Source organism: Rhinoraja longicauda, chromosome 11 (genome assembly GCF_053455715.1).
Source record: "Rhinoraja longicauda isolate Sanriku21f chromosome 11, sRhiLon1.1, whole genome shotgun sequence".
Classification (NCBI taxonomy): Eukaryota; Metazoa; Chordata; class Chondrichthyes; order Rajiformes; family Arhynchobatidae; genus Rhinoraja; species Rhinoraja longicauda.
This window is the reverse complement of record NC_135963.1, coordinates 15,013,436-15,029,630: the sequence shown is the minus strand read 5'-3', so window position 1 is coordinate 15,029,630 and position 16,195 is coordinate 15,013,436. Positions and strand designations below refer to the sequence as shown.

General features: G+C 46.0%; 1 protein-coding gene across 1 annotated transcript in view; it reads right to left on the bottom strand.

Annotated features, from left to right (window-relative positions):
• szt2 (SZT2 subunit of KICSTOR complex) overlaps positions 1-16,195 on the bottom strand; it is a 188,464-nt gene that overhangs the window by 69,656 nt on the left and 102,613 nt on the right. The window contains exons 50-54 of the mRNA XM_078408309.1: positions 15,330-15,512; positions 13,729-13,923; positions 6,948-7,117; positions 6,638-6,819; positions 5,717-5,814 (exon numbers count right to left, since the gene is read on the bottom strand). Coding sequence (XP_078264435.1) covers positions 5,717-5,814; positions 6,638-6,819; positions 6,948-7,117; positions 13,729-13,923; positions 15,330-15,512 — 828 coding nt within the window. The remainder of the gene's footprint in view (positions 1-5,716; positions 5,815-6,637; positions 6,820-6,947; positions 7,118-13,728; positions 13,924-15,329; positions 15,513-16,195) is intronic.

Here is a 16,195-nt window from a genome sequence, read left to right as displayed (position 1 = left end):
TATCAGCAGAGTTATCATCCAGTAATGTACATTTCACAGCTGATTTGAGCTGCAGTTAGTTATGCTGTCACTAATGCAGGAGCTTTGGAAGCAGACCACTTCTCTTAGGGAAAAGGTCAGACAGGGCCGCAGTGATAGGAGACTCGCTAGATAGCGGGACTGACAGAAAACTCAGGCAGCAAATGAGACTTCAAAATGGTGCCTCCATGGTGCCAGAGTGTCTTGGAGCGGCTGCAAAACATTTTCGGCTGGGAAGGGGGTGGGGGGGTGGGGCGGTTGAGAGATGAAGGGTGAGCAGCCAGAGGTTGTAATGTACACTGGCACAAATGACAAAGGTAGAAAAGGTGCGTGAGGTCCTGCAGAGTGAGTACAGGGGAGTTAGGCAGAAGGTTGAACAGCAGGCACTCAAGGCTAGTTATCTCCGGGTTACTCCTGGTGTCATGCGCTTGTGAGGATAGGAATAGGAGGATAGGTGAATGCAAGGCTGGGGAGTAGGTGCAGGAGCAAGATTTTGGACCATTGGGATCTTTCCTGGGGCAGAGGTCACCTGTCCAAGGACCAGTTGCACCTGAGCTGGATGGGAATCCATATTCTGGCGGGCAGGTTTGCGAGTGCTTCTCCAGGGGGGCTCAAACTAGATTGTCAGGGGATGGGATCCAACAAGGTAGTGAGGCAGATGGGAGGACTGGAAACGGTACAGAAGGCAGACACCATGTTCAGTGGACAGGCTAGGCATGAGCACCGCAGGGCGCGAGGAAAGACGGTTGGATTAAATTGTATTTATTTCAATGCTAAAAGCCTGACAGATAAGGCGGATGAACTCTGGGCATGGATAGGTACACGCGACTGGGAAGTTACAGCCAATGCAGAAACTCAGTTAAGGGAGGGACAGGACTAGCAGATTGATGTTTGTAATGGACGTTGGGCCAAAGGGCCCAATTTCGTGCTGTATGGCTCTGTGACTCTTATATAAACTCTCACAATTAGATGCCCTTCAGGTTAATTCTAGTGAGTTTACAGATATTATAGGATTCCATTCATCAACATTGAAGAGCTTTCAAAGCTTTTAAGTACTTCAGCATTCACAGTACTTCATAACCAATGCCCGACTTAAATTGTGACTGCAGAAATTGCATATCCACTGGAGATTCAGGCCTCCATTGCAATGAGCTGCTGATCCCAACTTTAAGCTCATCTCCACCAGAGGACTTAGGTTTAAGATGAGCGGGGGAAATTTAATAGGAACCCAAGCGGTAACTTTTTCCACACAAAGGGTGGTGGGTATATTGGAAGGAGCTGCTGGAGTAGATCATTGTGACAGGTGTTATCACATCATTTAAGAAGCATTTAGACAGATACATGGATTGGACAGGGTTAGTGGGATATGGAAAGATGGGACATGTTCGCGGGTGTGGACAAGTTGGGCTGAAGGGCCTGTTTCCATGCCGTAAGACTCTATGACTCCGGTAATCCTGTTTTTGGAAGCCTATAACCTCCCTCCGAGACGCTCCCACAGGAAGGCTGGCCCGCCTGCTAGATGCTCCCTCAAGGACTTATGGGCCTCCCATGGGGATTCTGACCCCTTTCTCTTTTGATGTTTTCGATTTTTGAAATAGAAATTAAGTATTCTTTTTGAACAATTTTGTGTAGATTTTTTTAGATTTAGAGATACAGCGCGGAAACAGGCCCTTCGGCCCACGCCGCCCAGCGATCCCCGCACATTAACACTACCCTATACACACGAGGGACAATTTTTACATTTACACAGTCAATTGACCTACAAACCTGTACGTCTTTGGAGTGCGGGAGGAAACCGAAGATCTCGGAGAAAACCCACGCAGGTCATGGGGAGAACGTACAAACTCCGTAAGGATGGCGCCCGTAGTCAGGATCGAACCTGAGCCTCCGGCGCTGCATTCGCTGGAAGGCAGCAACTCTACCGCTGCGCCACCGTGCCGCCACTGTACCCAGGATGCCACATCCACAATTATTTGAAGTCGGCCCAGAGATTTAGGTCGGGCATTATTCATTCTTATCCACTGACAGACCATGTCATACTTCCATTACATGAAGGCAGCATCACCATGCCGATTACTCATGCACTGGTGTTTGCATATTTTAAAAGTCACATCTTATGCGTTGCCTAAATTCAAATCTGCACGTTTACAGGATTTCAAAATGAAATAAACCTGACGTACAAAACTGACATGGCAGCTCTCTCCCTATAAACGGCAGTCAACCTTAGTTTGGGCTTCAACCCGTAAATAAAAGTGCGGTCAATTTATAAAAACAAAAACTACATACAAACAGCCATTGAAAGTTTACTCCTCTGGTACCTTTGAATTAGTTTAGAATGTAATTAAATTTCTGCAACCTTATAAATGCTTCTTTCACATTAAAAAACAGATGCCATTTCATCCTGATTTTACAGCAAAGCAATAGTTATGTTGCTGGCAAAGAATCACTGGTTTCTTCCACACCCAAGGCTTGTTCCAGCTAAAGAGAGGTAATCAGCTCCGAAGAAAGACTAATCGGAACTCCAGCAGTAAACATCGCTGAGTTTATTATAACTTATTGCACCTGCAGGTTTGCCCAGCTGGACTTGAAAAGATTGGTGTTTTAATTGAAGTACTTTCAATATAAATGCGACAGGAGATGAATGAATCCTGGCCAATTCAGGCCCACAATTTTACCAACATGTTCTATTTGTGGACATGTTGAGGGATTGATGAGGGCAATTAAGCTGCGCTTTAAAGACTCAGCAAACATTTCCATTCATTAAAACGTCTAAATGTACTGTGGACGGAGCCACATTACAGATAGAGAAATACTATTAATTTTAATGTTTAGCACTTCGACGGAGTTCCATGCTCTCATCACGGTAATAAATAAATTAAAGTAGCTTTTGATCCACAAAGTACAAGACAGTTGAACTTCAATCTTTAAAAGAATGTGCATTTACACAGTGCCTGATAACATCCTCAGGATAACCCAAATTATTTCAAAGCCAAAGAAAGCCAAAGCCAAATGAATCGAGGACCAGAGGACATAGGTTTAAAGTAAAGGGGAAAAGATTTAATAGGAATCTGAGGGGTAACTTTTTCCACTCAAAGGGTGGTGGATGTATGATTTTAGATTTAGATTTAGAGATACAGCGCAGAAACAGGCCCTTTGGCCCACCGGGTCCATGCCGCCCAGCGATCCCCACACATTAACACTATCCTACACCCACTAGGGACAATTTTTACATTTGCCCAGCCAATTAACCTACAAACCTGTACGTCTTTAGAGTGTGGGAGGAAACCGAAGATCTCGGAGAAAACCCACGCAGGTCACAGGGAGAACGTACAAACTCCGTACAGTACAGCACCCGTAGTCAGGATCGAACCTGAGTCTCCGGCGCTGCATTCACTGTAAGGCAGCAACTCTACCGTTGCGCCACCGTGCCGCCCTGGACAAGATACCAGAGGAGGTAGTTGAGGCAGGAACTTTCCCAACATTTAAGAAACAGTTAGACAGGTACATGGAGAGGACAGGTTTGGAGGGATATGGACCAAATACAGGCAGGTGGGACTAGTGTAGCTGGGACATTTTGGCCGGTGTGGGTAAGTTGGGCCAAAGCGCCTGTTTCCACACGATATCACTCTATGACTCTAATTATTTTTGACAAAAAAAGGCACAAAGTAATGGAGTAACTCAGCGGGTCAAGCAGCATTTCTGGAGAACATAGATGGGTGACGTTTCGGGTAGAGACGCTTCTTCACAATGATTGTGGGGTGAGGGCCAGGGTGGGAAAGGAAAGAAGAAAGCTGGGACAAGACAAAGCCTGGCAGGTAATAGATTGATACAGTTGAGGAAGGTTTTCTGATAGACAGATGGTTGGACAAAGTCCAGAAATGAAAAGACAGGTATGAGACACAAAAATTGAAGGGTTGCAAATTGTGAAGCTAGAGGAAGGAAAGAAGGAAGGGAAGGAGGAGAGGACAAATCAGTACAACTTAGGTGGGGCACAGTGGGAGATGGGGGGGAAGCAATATGGGGGGGAAGAAGGGAGAGGGGGGTGGTTATGTAGTTAACCCAAAATTGGAGACTTCATTGTTCAGACTGTCAGGATATAAGCTACGTAAGTGGAATATGACGTGTTGTTCAGTTTGCATGAATTAAAATAGTTAGCAGTTGAGAGATGCAGCAGGCCCTGGTGGATCAGGTGCAAGTGTTTGGCGAAACGGTTGCTGAGTCTACGCTTGGACTCGCCGATTTACAGGATGCCACGTTGGGAACACTGGAAGCAGCAGATGAGATTTGATGAGGTGCACATGAACCTCTATCTCACCTGGAAGGACCGATGGGGTCCCTGGATGGAGGTGAGAGAGCAGATATTAGGACAGTGTCTTACATCTCCTGTGGTGCAGAGGAAAGTATCTGGGTCTCTGCGGAAGGCTGAAAGGATGGGAGAATGGGACTGGTAGTGGGATCATATTGGAAGTGATGGAAATGTCAGAAGATAATGTGTTGGATGTGGAGACTGGTGGGGTAAAAGTGAGGACCAGGGGAACGATATCCTTGTTCTGTCTGAGGGGGGGGGGGGAGGACGTTGGGGGTCCCCACCTCTTTCTCTGCTACATTGATGACTGTATCAGGGCTGCCTGCTGCACCAATGCAGAACTCGACAATTTCATGAACTTTACCACTAACTTCCACCTGCCCTCAAATTCACTTTGACCATCTCTGACACATATCTCCCCTTTCTTGATCTCCCTGTCTCCATCAAAGGGGACTGACTACAAACTTACCGACACCCAGATATCTGGACTACACTTCTTCCTATCCTGCTTCTTGCAAAGATGCTATCCCCTACTCTACATTTCTCAGTCTCCGCTGCATCTGCTGTCAAATGAGGCTTTCCATTCTCCACTCTGCCGAACTGCCGAGTTATTCCAGCAATTTGCGCCTTTTCTTTGTGAACTAGCTTTTGCAGTTCCTGGTTTCTCCTAATTATTTTTGACATGTTTATACTGAAAACCTTGACAACTAATTCAGACTCTGCTAACACCCATTACTGGCCAACTATTGTTTGAGAAATACATGTTGACCAAAACAAAGGCGGGACCTGACCAGAAGAGGCCTCAGCTTAATTTTTCATCCAAAAGACAACGCCATTAACTCCCTTGGTACCACACAAAAATCATCTGCCCAGATTATGAGCTCAAATTCAGGCTCGAACTTGAGCCATGGTTTACACACAGAGTGCATATATTTGGCTGCACAAGCTGAAATAGAAAGTGTTCTGAATAGGCAAAATTTGCCATCAATTTATCCGATCACTTAATCAGTGAATGTACAACAAACATTGAGGTTTTCATGTCAAAGCCCATCATTTGTTGAGTATTTTCTGGAAAGGCAGCATGGTGGCACAGCGGTAGAGTTGCTGCCTTATAGCGCCAGAGACCCGGATTCGATCCTGACTACGCGTGTTGCCTGTACAGAGTTTGTACGTTCTTCCCGTGACCTGCGTAGGTTTTCTCCGGGTGCTCTGGTTTCCTCCCACATTCCAAAAATATACAGGTTTGCAAGTTAATTTGCTTCGGTAAAATTGTCATGTGTGGAGGAGAGTGCCAGTGTGTGGGGGTCGCTGGTCGGAGTGGACACGGTGGGCCGAAGGACCCGTTTCCACTTTGTATCTCCAGAATTAAAAATAAACTAAATATGTACTTACCAATTCTCCCCATGAATGCCATCCATTGCTGACAGGTGACATGGAAAAGCTGATTCAGAGAACCCAGGTCTCCTTCCTCCAGCTGACTAGCCCGTTTCCTATGGAGATTTAACAATCAGCGCAGTTACATACACTGAAGTATTAAATGGTGCGTGATTTCTGATGGGTTTGCGGACAGCTAGTCATGAACACACATCTTATTTTCAATCGAAAACTATTGAATATTCTCTTTACCAAAGGAATAAAGATGTAAACTCAATAAAATCTAATCAGTGTCATGGTAGTCAGCAATTTAAATGAAGTGAATGGGGATGACAGCAAAAGTTAGAGACTGGTGTACAGCACCGTACTCAATATACTTGGACATATCTCTGAGAAAGTTCCAATGCGAATTAGGATACTAATTAAAAATCACCTTCCGCAACCGATAAATAGTGCAAATTATAGACTACTACACTGACCGAAGTTAAGCACATCATGAGCAAATGTACACAGGGGATAGAAGATCAACCTCAGTCATTATGCCGAATAGTTTCATAGACCAACTGAAGGCTTGATCTGCGAAGGTTAGAAATAAGAAGATCCCCAAATACAGTTCAAATGGTTGAAACAAGGAACCGCTGATGCTGGTTTACACCAAAGGACGCAAAGTGCTGGAGTAACTCAGCGGGTCAGGCAGCATCTCTGGAGAAGATGGGTCGGTGACGTTTCGAGTCAGGACCCTTGTCAGGCTGACAGGGTTAGACATGGATAAGTGACGACCCGAAACGCCACCCAACTATCTTCTCCAGAGATGCTGCCTGAACCCTTGAGTTACTCCAGCTCGTTGTGTCCTTCTCAGTTGAAAGGGCTACTGCCACTTGCTCAATGCGGGAAATTGACTCAGATAAATGGAAATCTTATCGATGGTACGGTCTGTACCTTCTTGAAACCACCTGGCGCTGTGTTTGCTCCAGTTCCACTGTCGATGTTCGCTCCTGGATGGAGGATTGCTTCAAATGCTCCGTCTTGTGCCTCCTGCGAATGTGACTGTCGTTGGTCCTCTCCAGAACGATGTCGTCTGTTGTCTTGGGAGTGCTAGTGTCTGAGAAATCGGTTTTGCTCTGAAAAATACATGTTTTCAGTTACCTTTAATCTTGAGGTAAAACACGCTCCGAAACAGTGAAATTACCAATACAGCCCAATATAACTGCAGCAATATTTCCTACTCTGGGTGAAACATTGCACTCACCAGCATGTCCCAGAAGCTGCGCCTGCCAGTCTTGCTCGTGGGAGTGGTAGATTCTGGATTACTCGGGCTGGAGGTTTGGACAGGTGAGGCTTGCATGGACACAGGACTGTTTTTACTTTCAGAAAGGTTGATTGCTTCCTTAATCTCTGACCCAGACTTGCTGAGTTGACCTGACAAGGAACAGAAGTAGTGGATAGAAATGTTAAGCAATGCTTGTCAAAGTAAAACAAAATGTGAAATTCTGGGTCTAATAAAAGATTCTTAAGTGTTTTTTTTGTGTCAATGGGCAGCATGGTGGCGTAGCGGGAGAGCTGCTGCCTTACAGCGCCAGAGGCACAGGTTCGATCCTGACTACGAGTGCTGTCTGTACGGAGTCTGTATGATCACCCCGTGACCTGCGTGGGTTTTCTCTGAGATCTTCGGTTTCCTCCCACACTACAAAGACGTACAGGTTTGTAGGTTAATTGGCATGGTACAAAATGTAAAATTGTCCCTAGTGTGTGTAGGGTAGTGTTAGTGTGCGGGGATCGCTGGTCAGTATGGACTCGGTGGGTCGAAGGGCCTGTTTCCGCGCTGTATCTCTAAACTAAACTATCTATAAAATTTGAGCACATTGTAAAATAAAAATTGATGCCAAAACCAAAAGTCTTAGTATATGTGATCAAATGCTTAGTTGAGAACGATTTGAAAGAAAGGAAGGGAGAAAGTAAGATAGACACTAAATGCTGGAGTAACTCAGAGATCAATAATCTCTCGAGAAAAGGAATAGGTGATGAAGACCCTGAAGAAAGGTTCCGACCTGAAACGTCACCTATTCCTTTTCTCCAGAGATGCTGCCTGACCCGCCGAGTTACTCCGGCAATTTGTGTCTATCTTCGGTATGAACCAGCATCTGCAGTCTTCCTACACAAGGGATATGTAACACTTTAGGTAAGGCTTAATTAAATGTACTGGATCGAGCTGTTGAAGGTAATAGCAGGGTAAGAAGAGGGCAGTGTTGAACAAGACCAGGTTTAGAAGGTTAGATAGCCCTGTGAAATTATGAGCCTCTGAAGATTGTGGAGAGGTGGGGGGGGGGGGTAAAGTGTAAAAGGATACAAACACAAGGATGAAAACATAATGGCTAGAGGGTTAATGCAGACAGGAGTGACTGATGAGAACAATTTGATATGAGTCAGGACATGGAAGGTAGAATATTAAATGAGCAGATCAACCTATCCCATTTGAAACTTAAGCACATTACAAAAATCATCTTACATTAATAAGTATTTTCACGGCTCTTTAAACACGAGCTGAATTGCATGCTTATTGCGTGTAACATTTGTTTCAATAGACAATAGACAATAGGTGCAGAAGTAGGCCATTCGGCCCTTCGAGCCAGCACCGCCATTCAGTGTGATCATGGCTGATCATTCTCAATCAGTACCCCGTTCCTGTTTTCTCCCCATACCCCCTGACTCCGCTATCCTTAAGAGCTCTATCTAGCTCTCTCTTGAATGTATTCAGGGAATTGGCCTCCACTGCCCTCTGAGGCAGAGAATTCCACAGATTCACAACTCTCTGACTAAAAAAGTTTTTCCTCATCTCTGTTCTTAAACTGTGGCCCCTGGTTCTGGACTCCCCCAACATTGGGAACATGTTTCCTGCCTCTAACATGTCCAACCCCTTAATAATCTTATACGTTTCGATAAGATCCCCTCTCATCCTTCTAAATTCCAGTGTATACAAACCTAGTCGCTCCAGTCTTTCAACATAGGACAGTCCCGCCATTCCGGGAATTAACCTAGTAAACCTACGCTGCACGCCCTCAAATTTGGAGACCAAAACTGCACACAGTACTCCAGGTGCGGTCTCACCAGGGCCCTGTACAACTGCAGAAGGACCTCTTTGCTCCTATACTCAACTCCTCTTGTTATGAATGCCAACATTCCATTGGCTTTCTTCACTGCCTGCTGCACCTGCATGCTTCCTTTCAGTGACTGATGCACTAAGACACCCAGATCACGTTGTACGTCCCCTTATCCTAACTTGACACCATTCAAATAATAATCTGCCTTCCGATTCTTACCACCAAAGTGGATAACCTCACACTTATTCACATTAAATTGCATCTGCCATGCATCCGCCCACTCACACAACCTGTCCAAGTCACCCTGCAACCTCATAGCATCTTCCTCACAGTTCACACTGCCACCTAGCTTTGTATCATCGGCAAATTTGCTAATGGTACTTTTAATCCCTTCATATATATTGTAAATAGCTGCGGTCCCAACACCGAGCCTTGCGGTACCCCACTAGTCACTGCCTGCCATTCTGAAAGGGACCCATTTATCCCCACTCTTTGCTTTCTGTCTGTCAACCAACTTTCTATCCATGTCAGTACCCTACCTCTAATACCATGTGCTCTAATTTTGTCCACCAATCTCCTATGTGGGACCTTGTCGAAGGCTTTCTGAAAGTCGAGGTACACCACATCCACCGGCTCTCCCCTGTCAATTTTCCTATTTACAGCCTCAAAAAATTCCAGTAGATTAGTCAAGCATGATTTCCCCTTCGTAAATCCATGCTGACTCGGAACGATCCCGTTACTGCTATCCAAATGCTCCGCAATTTCGTCTTTTATAATTGACTCCAGCATCTTCCCCACCACTGATGTCAGACTAACTGGTCTATAATTTCCCGTATTCTCTCTCCCTCCTTTCTTGAAAAGTGGGATAACATTAGCTACCCTCCAATCCACAGGAACGGACCCGGAATCTATAGAACATTGGAAAATCATTACTAATGCGTCCACAATTTCTAGAGCCACCTCCTTAAGCACCCTGGGATGCAGACCATCAGGCCCTGGGGATTTATCAGCCTTGAGTCCCATTAGTCTACCCAAAACTTTTTCCTGCCTAATGTGGATTTCCTCCAGTTCCTCTGTCATCTCTGGCCACTAGAACATCTGGGAGATTGTTTGTATCCTCCTCAGTGAAGACAGATCCAAAGTACCGGTTCAACTCTTCTGCCATTTCCTTGTTCCCCATAATAAATTCCCCTGCTTCTGTCTTCAAGGGACCCACATTTGCCTTGACTATTTTTTTCCTCTTCACATACCTAAAAAAGCTTTTACTATCCTCCTTTATATTATTGGCTAGTTTACCCTCGTACCTCGTCTTTTCTCCCCGTATTGCCTTTTTAGTTATCTTCTGTTGCTCTTTAAAAGAGTCCCAATCCTCTGGCTTCCCACTCTTCTTTGCTATGTTATACTTCTTCCCTTTTATTTTTATGTTGTCCTTGACTTCCCTTGTCAGCCACGGGTGCCTCTTACTCCCCTTAGAATCTTTCCTCCTCTTTGGGATAAATTGATCCTGCAACTTCTGCATTATTCCCAGGAATACCTGCCATTGTTGTTCCACAGTCTTCCCTGCTAGGGCTTCCTTCCAGTCAATTTTGGCCAACTCCTGCCTCATGCCTCTGTAATCCCCTTTGCCATACTGTAATACGGACACCTCCGATTTTCCCTTCTCCCTCTCCATTTGTAGAGTAAAACTTATCATATTGTGGTCACTGCCTCCTAATGGCTCATTTACCTCGAGTCCCCTTATCAGGTCAGGTTCATTACATAACACTAAATCCAGAATTGCCTTCTCCCTGGTAGGCTCCAGTACAAGCTGTTCTAAGAATCCATCTCGGAGGCACTCCACAAACTCTCTTTCCTGGGGTCCATTACCAACCTGATTTTCCCAGTCTACCTGCATGTTGAAATCTCCCATGACCACCGTAGCATTACATTTGTGACATGCCAATTTTAGCTCCTGATTCAACTTGCACCCTATGTCGAGGCGACTGTTTGGGGGCCTGTAGATGACTCCCATTAGGGTCTTTTTACCCTTACAATTCCTCATCTCTATCCATACTGATTCTAAATCTCCTGATTGTATGTCACTCCTTGCAAGGGAGTGAATATCATTCCTTACCAACAGAGCTACCCCGCCCCCTCTCCCCACCTGCCTGTTTTTTCTGTACGTTGTGTACCCCTGAATATTCAGCTCCCAGCCCTGGTCCTCTTGTAGCCATGTCATTGTCGTTGTCGTTGTTAAATGTACGTTTTGTTTTATTTTTAATTCTGTGTATGTAGGGGGGTGGTGGGGGGGTTGGGGGAAACCTTTTTTCAAATCTCCTCCTCAACGGAGATGCGACCTTTACCGTGTCGTATCTCCGTTCGCGCTACGGCCTAACATCGTGGAGTCGGCGGCCTCCAGCTGGGATCGACCTCAAAGACTCCGGTCGCAGGGCCTGGACTTACCATCTCGGAGGCTTCGGCCGTGGGCCCTGCAGACCGCAACATCGGGAGTTCGCAGGTCCCTGGCTGGCGACCGGCTTTTGGGAGCTCCAGCCGTAGCAGCTTCGACCGCCCCGAAGCGCGAGGTACGATCAACCCGCCCGAAGGCCCTTCATCGCCCTGCGTGGCTCGGCCGCGGCACTTTCCATCGCCCGGTGGGGGCTCAGGACTTTCATCGCCCTGCGTGGCTCGGCCGCAGCACTTTCCATCGCCCGGTGGGGGCTCAGGACTTTCATCGGCCTGCTCGGCTCGGCCCTGGGACTTTCCATCGCCCGGTGGGGGCTTCAAAAAGTTGGGAGCCTCGATCACCTCGTGGCACCACGGGAGAAGAATGAGGAGGAGATAAGACTTTGCCTTCCATCACAGTGAGGGTGTGCCTAGAGCAATCACTGTGATGGCTGTTTTGTGTAAAAAATTATATCTGTGTGTCTTGTGCTTTTTAATGTCTACTGCCGGACCCTGACGTGAGAGGACGCTGGCGTTGTGTATTCGCCGCTTTTCCGTCAGGATAGTTTGTCTGTTTGTTTCTATGTTAATTGTTTTTGTAAAGCGCTTTGAGCATGCGATAAGGCGCTATATAAAATAAACGGATTATTATTATTATTATTATTATGTCTCAGTGATTCCCACAACATCATACTTGCCAATGTCTAACTGAGCCTCAAGCTCATCCACTTTATTTCTTATACTTTGCGCATTTAAATACAACACTTTAACTTCGGTATTTACCTCCCCTCTCACACCGGTCACAATTGACCCTGACCTTACTCTCATATCCTTTCTAGAACTTCCCTTCCCATTCATACGAGAGTCCTTTACAGTTTCTCCTGTATTCGCTTCCCCTTTAACTCCATCTCCATATTCCCAATTTGTCAACCCCTCCCCCCCACTACTTAGTTTAAAGCCACGCTCGTAGCACTAGCAAACCTGCCTGCCAGAATGTTGGTCCCCCTGCTGTTAAGGTGTAACCCGTCCCTTTTGTACAGGTCACCCCTACCCCAGAAGAGATCCCAGTGGTCCAGAAATCTAAATCCCTGCTCCCTGCACCAGCCCCTCAGCCATACATTCATATCCCCGATCTCTCTGTTCCTTCCCTCACCAGCACGAGGTACAGGTAGCAGTCCAGAGATAACCACCCTCGACGTCCTACTTCTCAGTCTTCTTCCCAACTCCCTAAACTCACGCTGCAGTATCTCCTTCCTCTTCCTCCCAACGTCGTTTGTGCCCACATGTACAACTACTTCCGGTTGATCACCTTCCCTCGCTAGGATGTTCTGAAGCCGCTCCGTGATGTCTTGAACCCTGGCACCAGGGAGGCAACGAACCATCCTCGACTCCCGCCTGTCGCCACAGAATCTCCTGTCCGTACCTCGGACAATGGAGTCACCGACTACTATGGCTCTTTCTGACTTCGGTCTCCCCGGTCGAGTTTCCTTGCCTGGGATAGAACCGCCAACGCGACTGCCGCTCGGACTGGAAGCGTCTTCTGCCCCAACAGTTCCCAATAGGGTGTACCTGTTTGCAATAGGCACAGCCACCAGGGTCTCCTGTAGTCCACGTTCGCTCCCCCCTGAAACGGTCTCCCACCTTCGCTCAACCTGGACCCTTGGCGTGACAGCCTCATAGTAGGTCCTGTCCAGGAAACTCTCGCATTCCCGGATGGCCCCGAGGTCAACCAGCTGCTTTTCCAACTCTGCCACACGTCCAGTCAGGAGCTGCACCTGGACACAGTTCTTGCAGGTGTAGCTCCCAGAAGCTCCAGCAGTGTCTCTACCTTCCCACATCCTGCAGGAAACACACTGCACCAACTTGTGCGCCATTACTTTGGTGTCAAACACAATTCCGGCTCAAAAAACAAGCGTAAACTCCTCACCTCAGCCTCCTCGCCGAAGACTCGCAGCCAAAGACTCGCACTTTTCTCACAGGGCACTTAGACTCGCAGCCAAAGACTCGCACTTTTCTCACAGGGCACTTAGACTCGCAGCCAAAGACTCGCACTTTTCTCACAGGGCACTTAGACTCGCAGCCAAAGACTCGCACTTTTCTCACAGAGCACTTAGACTCGCAGCCAAAAACTCGCACTTTTCTCACAGGGCACTTCCCTCAACAGGGCTGCACCCCTTGTGCAAGCCTTGCTTATATCAGTCACTAAATTACTTAAATGGACAATTTACCAATCGTCTGCTTTAATTGATCAACCAATCTCACTTCTCTGCTGCCTTCCTGACCAGCTTGGAGTTATGCGCTCTTATTAAACTGCCTTTTCCACTGCAATTAACACTTACTTTTCTTCTCAGCCAACGGGCGTCCTTGCTCTGCTCCCGGACTTTTCAAACTGACTACTAGCATCCTCTTGGCTCTCTTTTTAAACTGCCTTTTTCACTGCAATTAACACTTACTTTTCTTCTCAGCCAACGGTGCGGGGTTATACTAATTTGGATTTCAACATCTTACCATTCCTGCCATCACTCTCCGGTGTCGCAGTGACCAGATAGTAGGACTCCACACACAGAGGGCACTGGAGCATTCGAAACTCCATCACAACATCGCAGAGAGCATGACGGAGGCCATTCTGAAGTTTTTCAGTAAGCTGCAGGAGACTAATGTTCCCCTGTTCCCAAATGTCAAAACGTACAAGAGTGTTTGGATCTAAAATGATAAAAGAACGATTACATACAGCTGTATGCTCAAACTGGGAACAGACGGTTACAGCTATATTCTGTGATTTGCATCAGAACGACTACTTGTGTGGTGCTCACTCATACCTGTAACTTGTTAACTACATTTGAATATTTCATCACATTACTGCTCATGTGGCACTAAACTCTCCAGGCATTTAAGACCGGGGATGAACATCCAAAGAGATAACTGCTCTCATGAGTTGCACTTCCCATTGGGTTTCTTTAGTAGTCCAACAGCTGAGCGTGCTTCACAATCAGTTGAACAGAACTTGAATGATTTTAGATTTTTTTTTTAGATTTAGAGATACAGCGCAGAAACAGGCCCTTCGGCCCACCGGGTCCGTGCCGCCCAGCAATCCCCGCACACTATCCTACACCCACTAGGGACAATTTTTACATTTGCCCAGCCAATTAACCTACATACCTGCACGTCTTTGGAGTGTGGGAGGAAACCGAAGATCTCGGAGAAAACCCACGCAGGTCACGGGGAGAACGTACAAACTTCGTACAGACGGCGCCCGTAGTCAGGATCGAACCCGAGTCTCCGGCGCTGCATTCGCTGTAAGGCAGCAACTCTACCGCTGCGCCACCGTGCCGCACTCACGGCTTTAATTGGGAATCCTGAACTTTCTCTGAATTATGAAAGTAAAAGCAGTGAATTCCGAGCAGAATCGCTTGCTTTTTACTCAGAAGACTAAGAATGAATAATGGAAAGACGCTGCCTGATTAAGCTGCTTCATCTTATGGAGCAAGCAAGTGACTTTCCATAGGTATTGGAAAACATTGTGACATTGTGCATGTCAACTTCCAGCAAATCCATGATAAAAGTTCTGTTTGATACCACGGGGGTGAAGAAGAAGAGGTAAGCAAGTGCTCCGGATTAATATAGGAAGTGGTAAAGAATGCGCGTGGTGGCAACTGCAGCAGGCACTTGTCACAAAACTATCATTTAAGGGGACATACTGACCACTACCTTTATAATTGTGTCAACATCCCCAAGTAAGCATAGGATATGGTCTTAAAGAAAGCAAATGGGATTGGTGTAGATGGGAAGGGTGTAGTTATGGAAGTGGTGGGCAAAGGGCCTTTTCTGTTCTGTACAACTCAATGACACTATAACAGCATTGTTAGAACACCACCAGAATATATTCAAGAGGAAGCTTAAAAGGCTGGACAATGAATTGTCCACCTTATTCTCAATGTTAAAAAGATTGTACAATAAATATACATCTGTCCATTCCATCCAGGTCTGCTGAAGATTCTTTTTAAAACTAATCTCCTCCAAAAATGTTATCTTGGATACATCATTAATGTTGCTTTGAAGGCATTCAGAATCAAGTACATTTTTACATCTGGAAATACACAAGCGGCTACCTGTTATTTTCCCTTCAGAGTTGCTCTCGTATCTGAAGACATTTGTCAAGCTGTTGAAATCTGCCTCCTGAATGAGATCCATGCCAAAGCACAGTTTTGACGGGTCTGCTTGTGCCAGGTGTTGCATTGTCACCACGGAGTTTCCCTGCTGATCCACGATGGACAAGGCAATACAGGCAATGCCTGGGATGAACACACACCAAATAAAATGATTATCACCAGTTCAGGAGTCAGAATCAAATTAACTTCTAAAAGACATTATTTTAAATTATATGCTGGTTCACCATGATGCCACTACTTTGCTTTGTTGCTTATAGCTTGGTTGACCATTGAAATATACAGTTCAACACTACCTCAAATTTGGGTTTCTGGAGATTGGACTCCATGAGAAAAACAGACAAGCATCAAACGTGCAATATACACTGACATATTATTATTGTTTGCAGTGGGAGAATGATCTGCAAGGGGAGGGGGGGGGGGGGGGCATAATAAAAAGGCAGTTAAACTGGCAACTAGCAACTTTCCACAAAACCATCCCGCACCCAAGTGTATTTGCTGGGTTATTCCTCAGATCTATCTATTAAAATTAGCAGTGACCAGATCACATTTAGGAATTTTATAACTTTTATTTTCCTGAATCTACCCAACCTGTGGAAAAGAAGGGAAGGGAAAGATGGGGTGGGGGGGAAGATTGTGCATTTTGTTGTCGTTTCATTTAAGCAATGGGAAAACTCCAATCAGCTCTTTTCCTACAAATCTTTTAATGATATTTCAACATTGCTCAATATGCACAAAGAGCTTACAGTTACAGCTATCAACATCAACAAGAGCTACTCCATGAATGGTAGTGATTGGTGCACATGAAG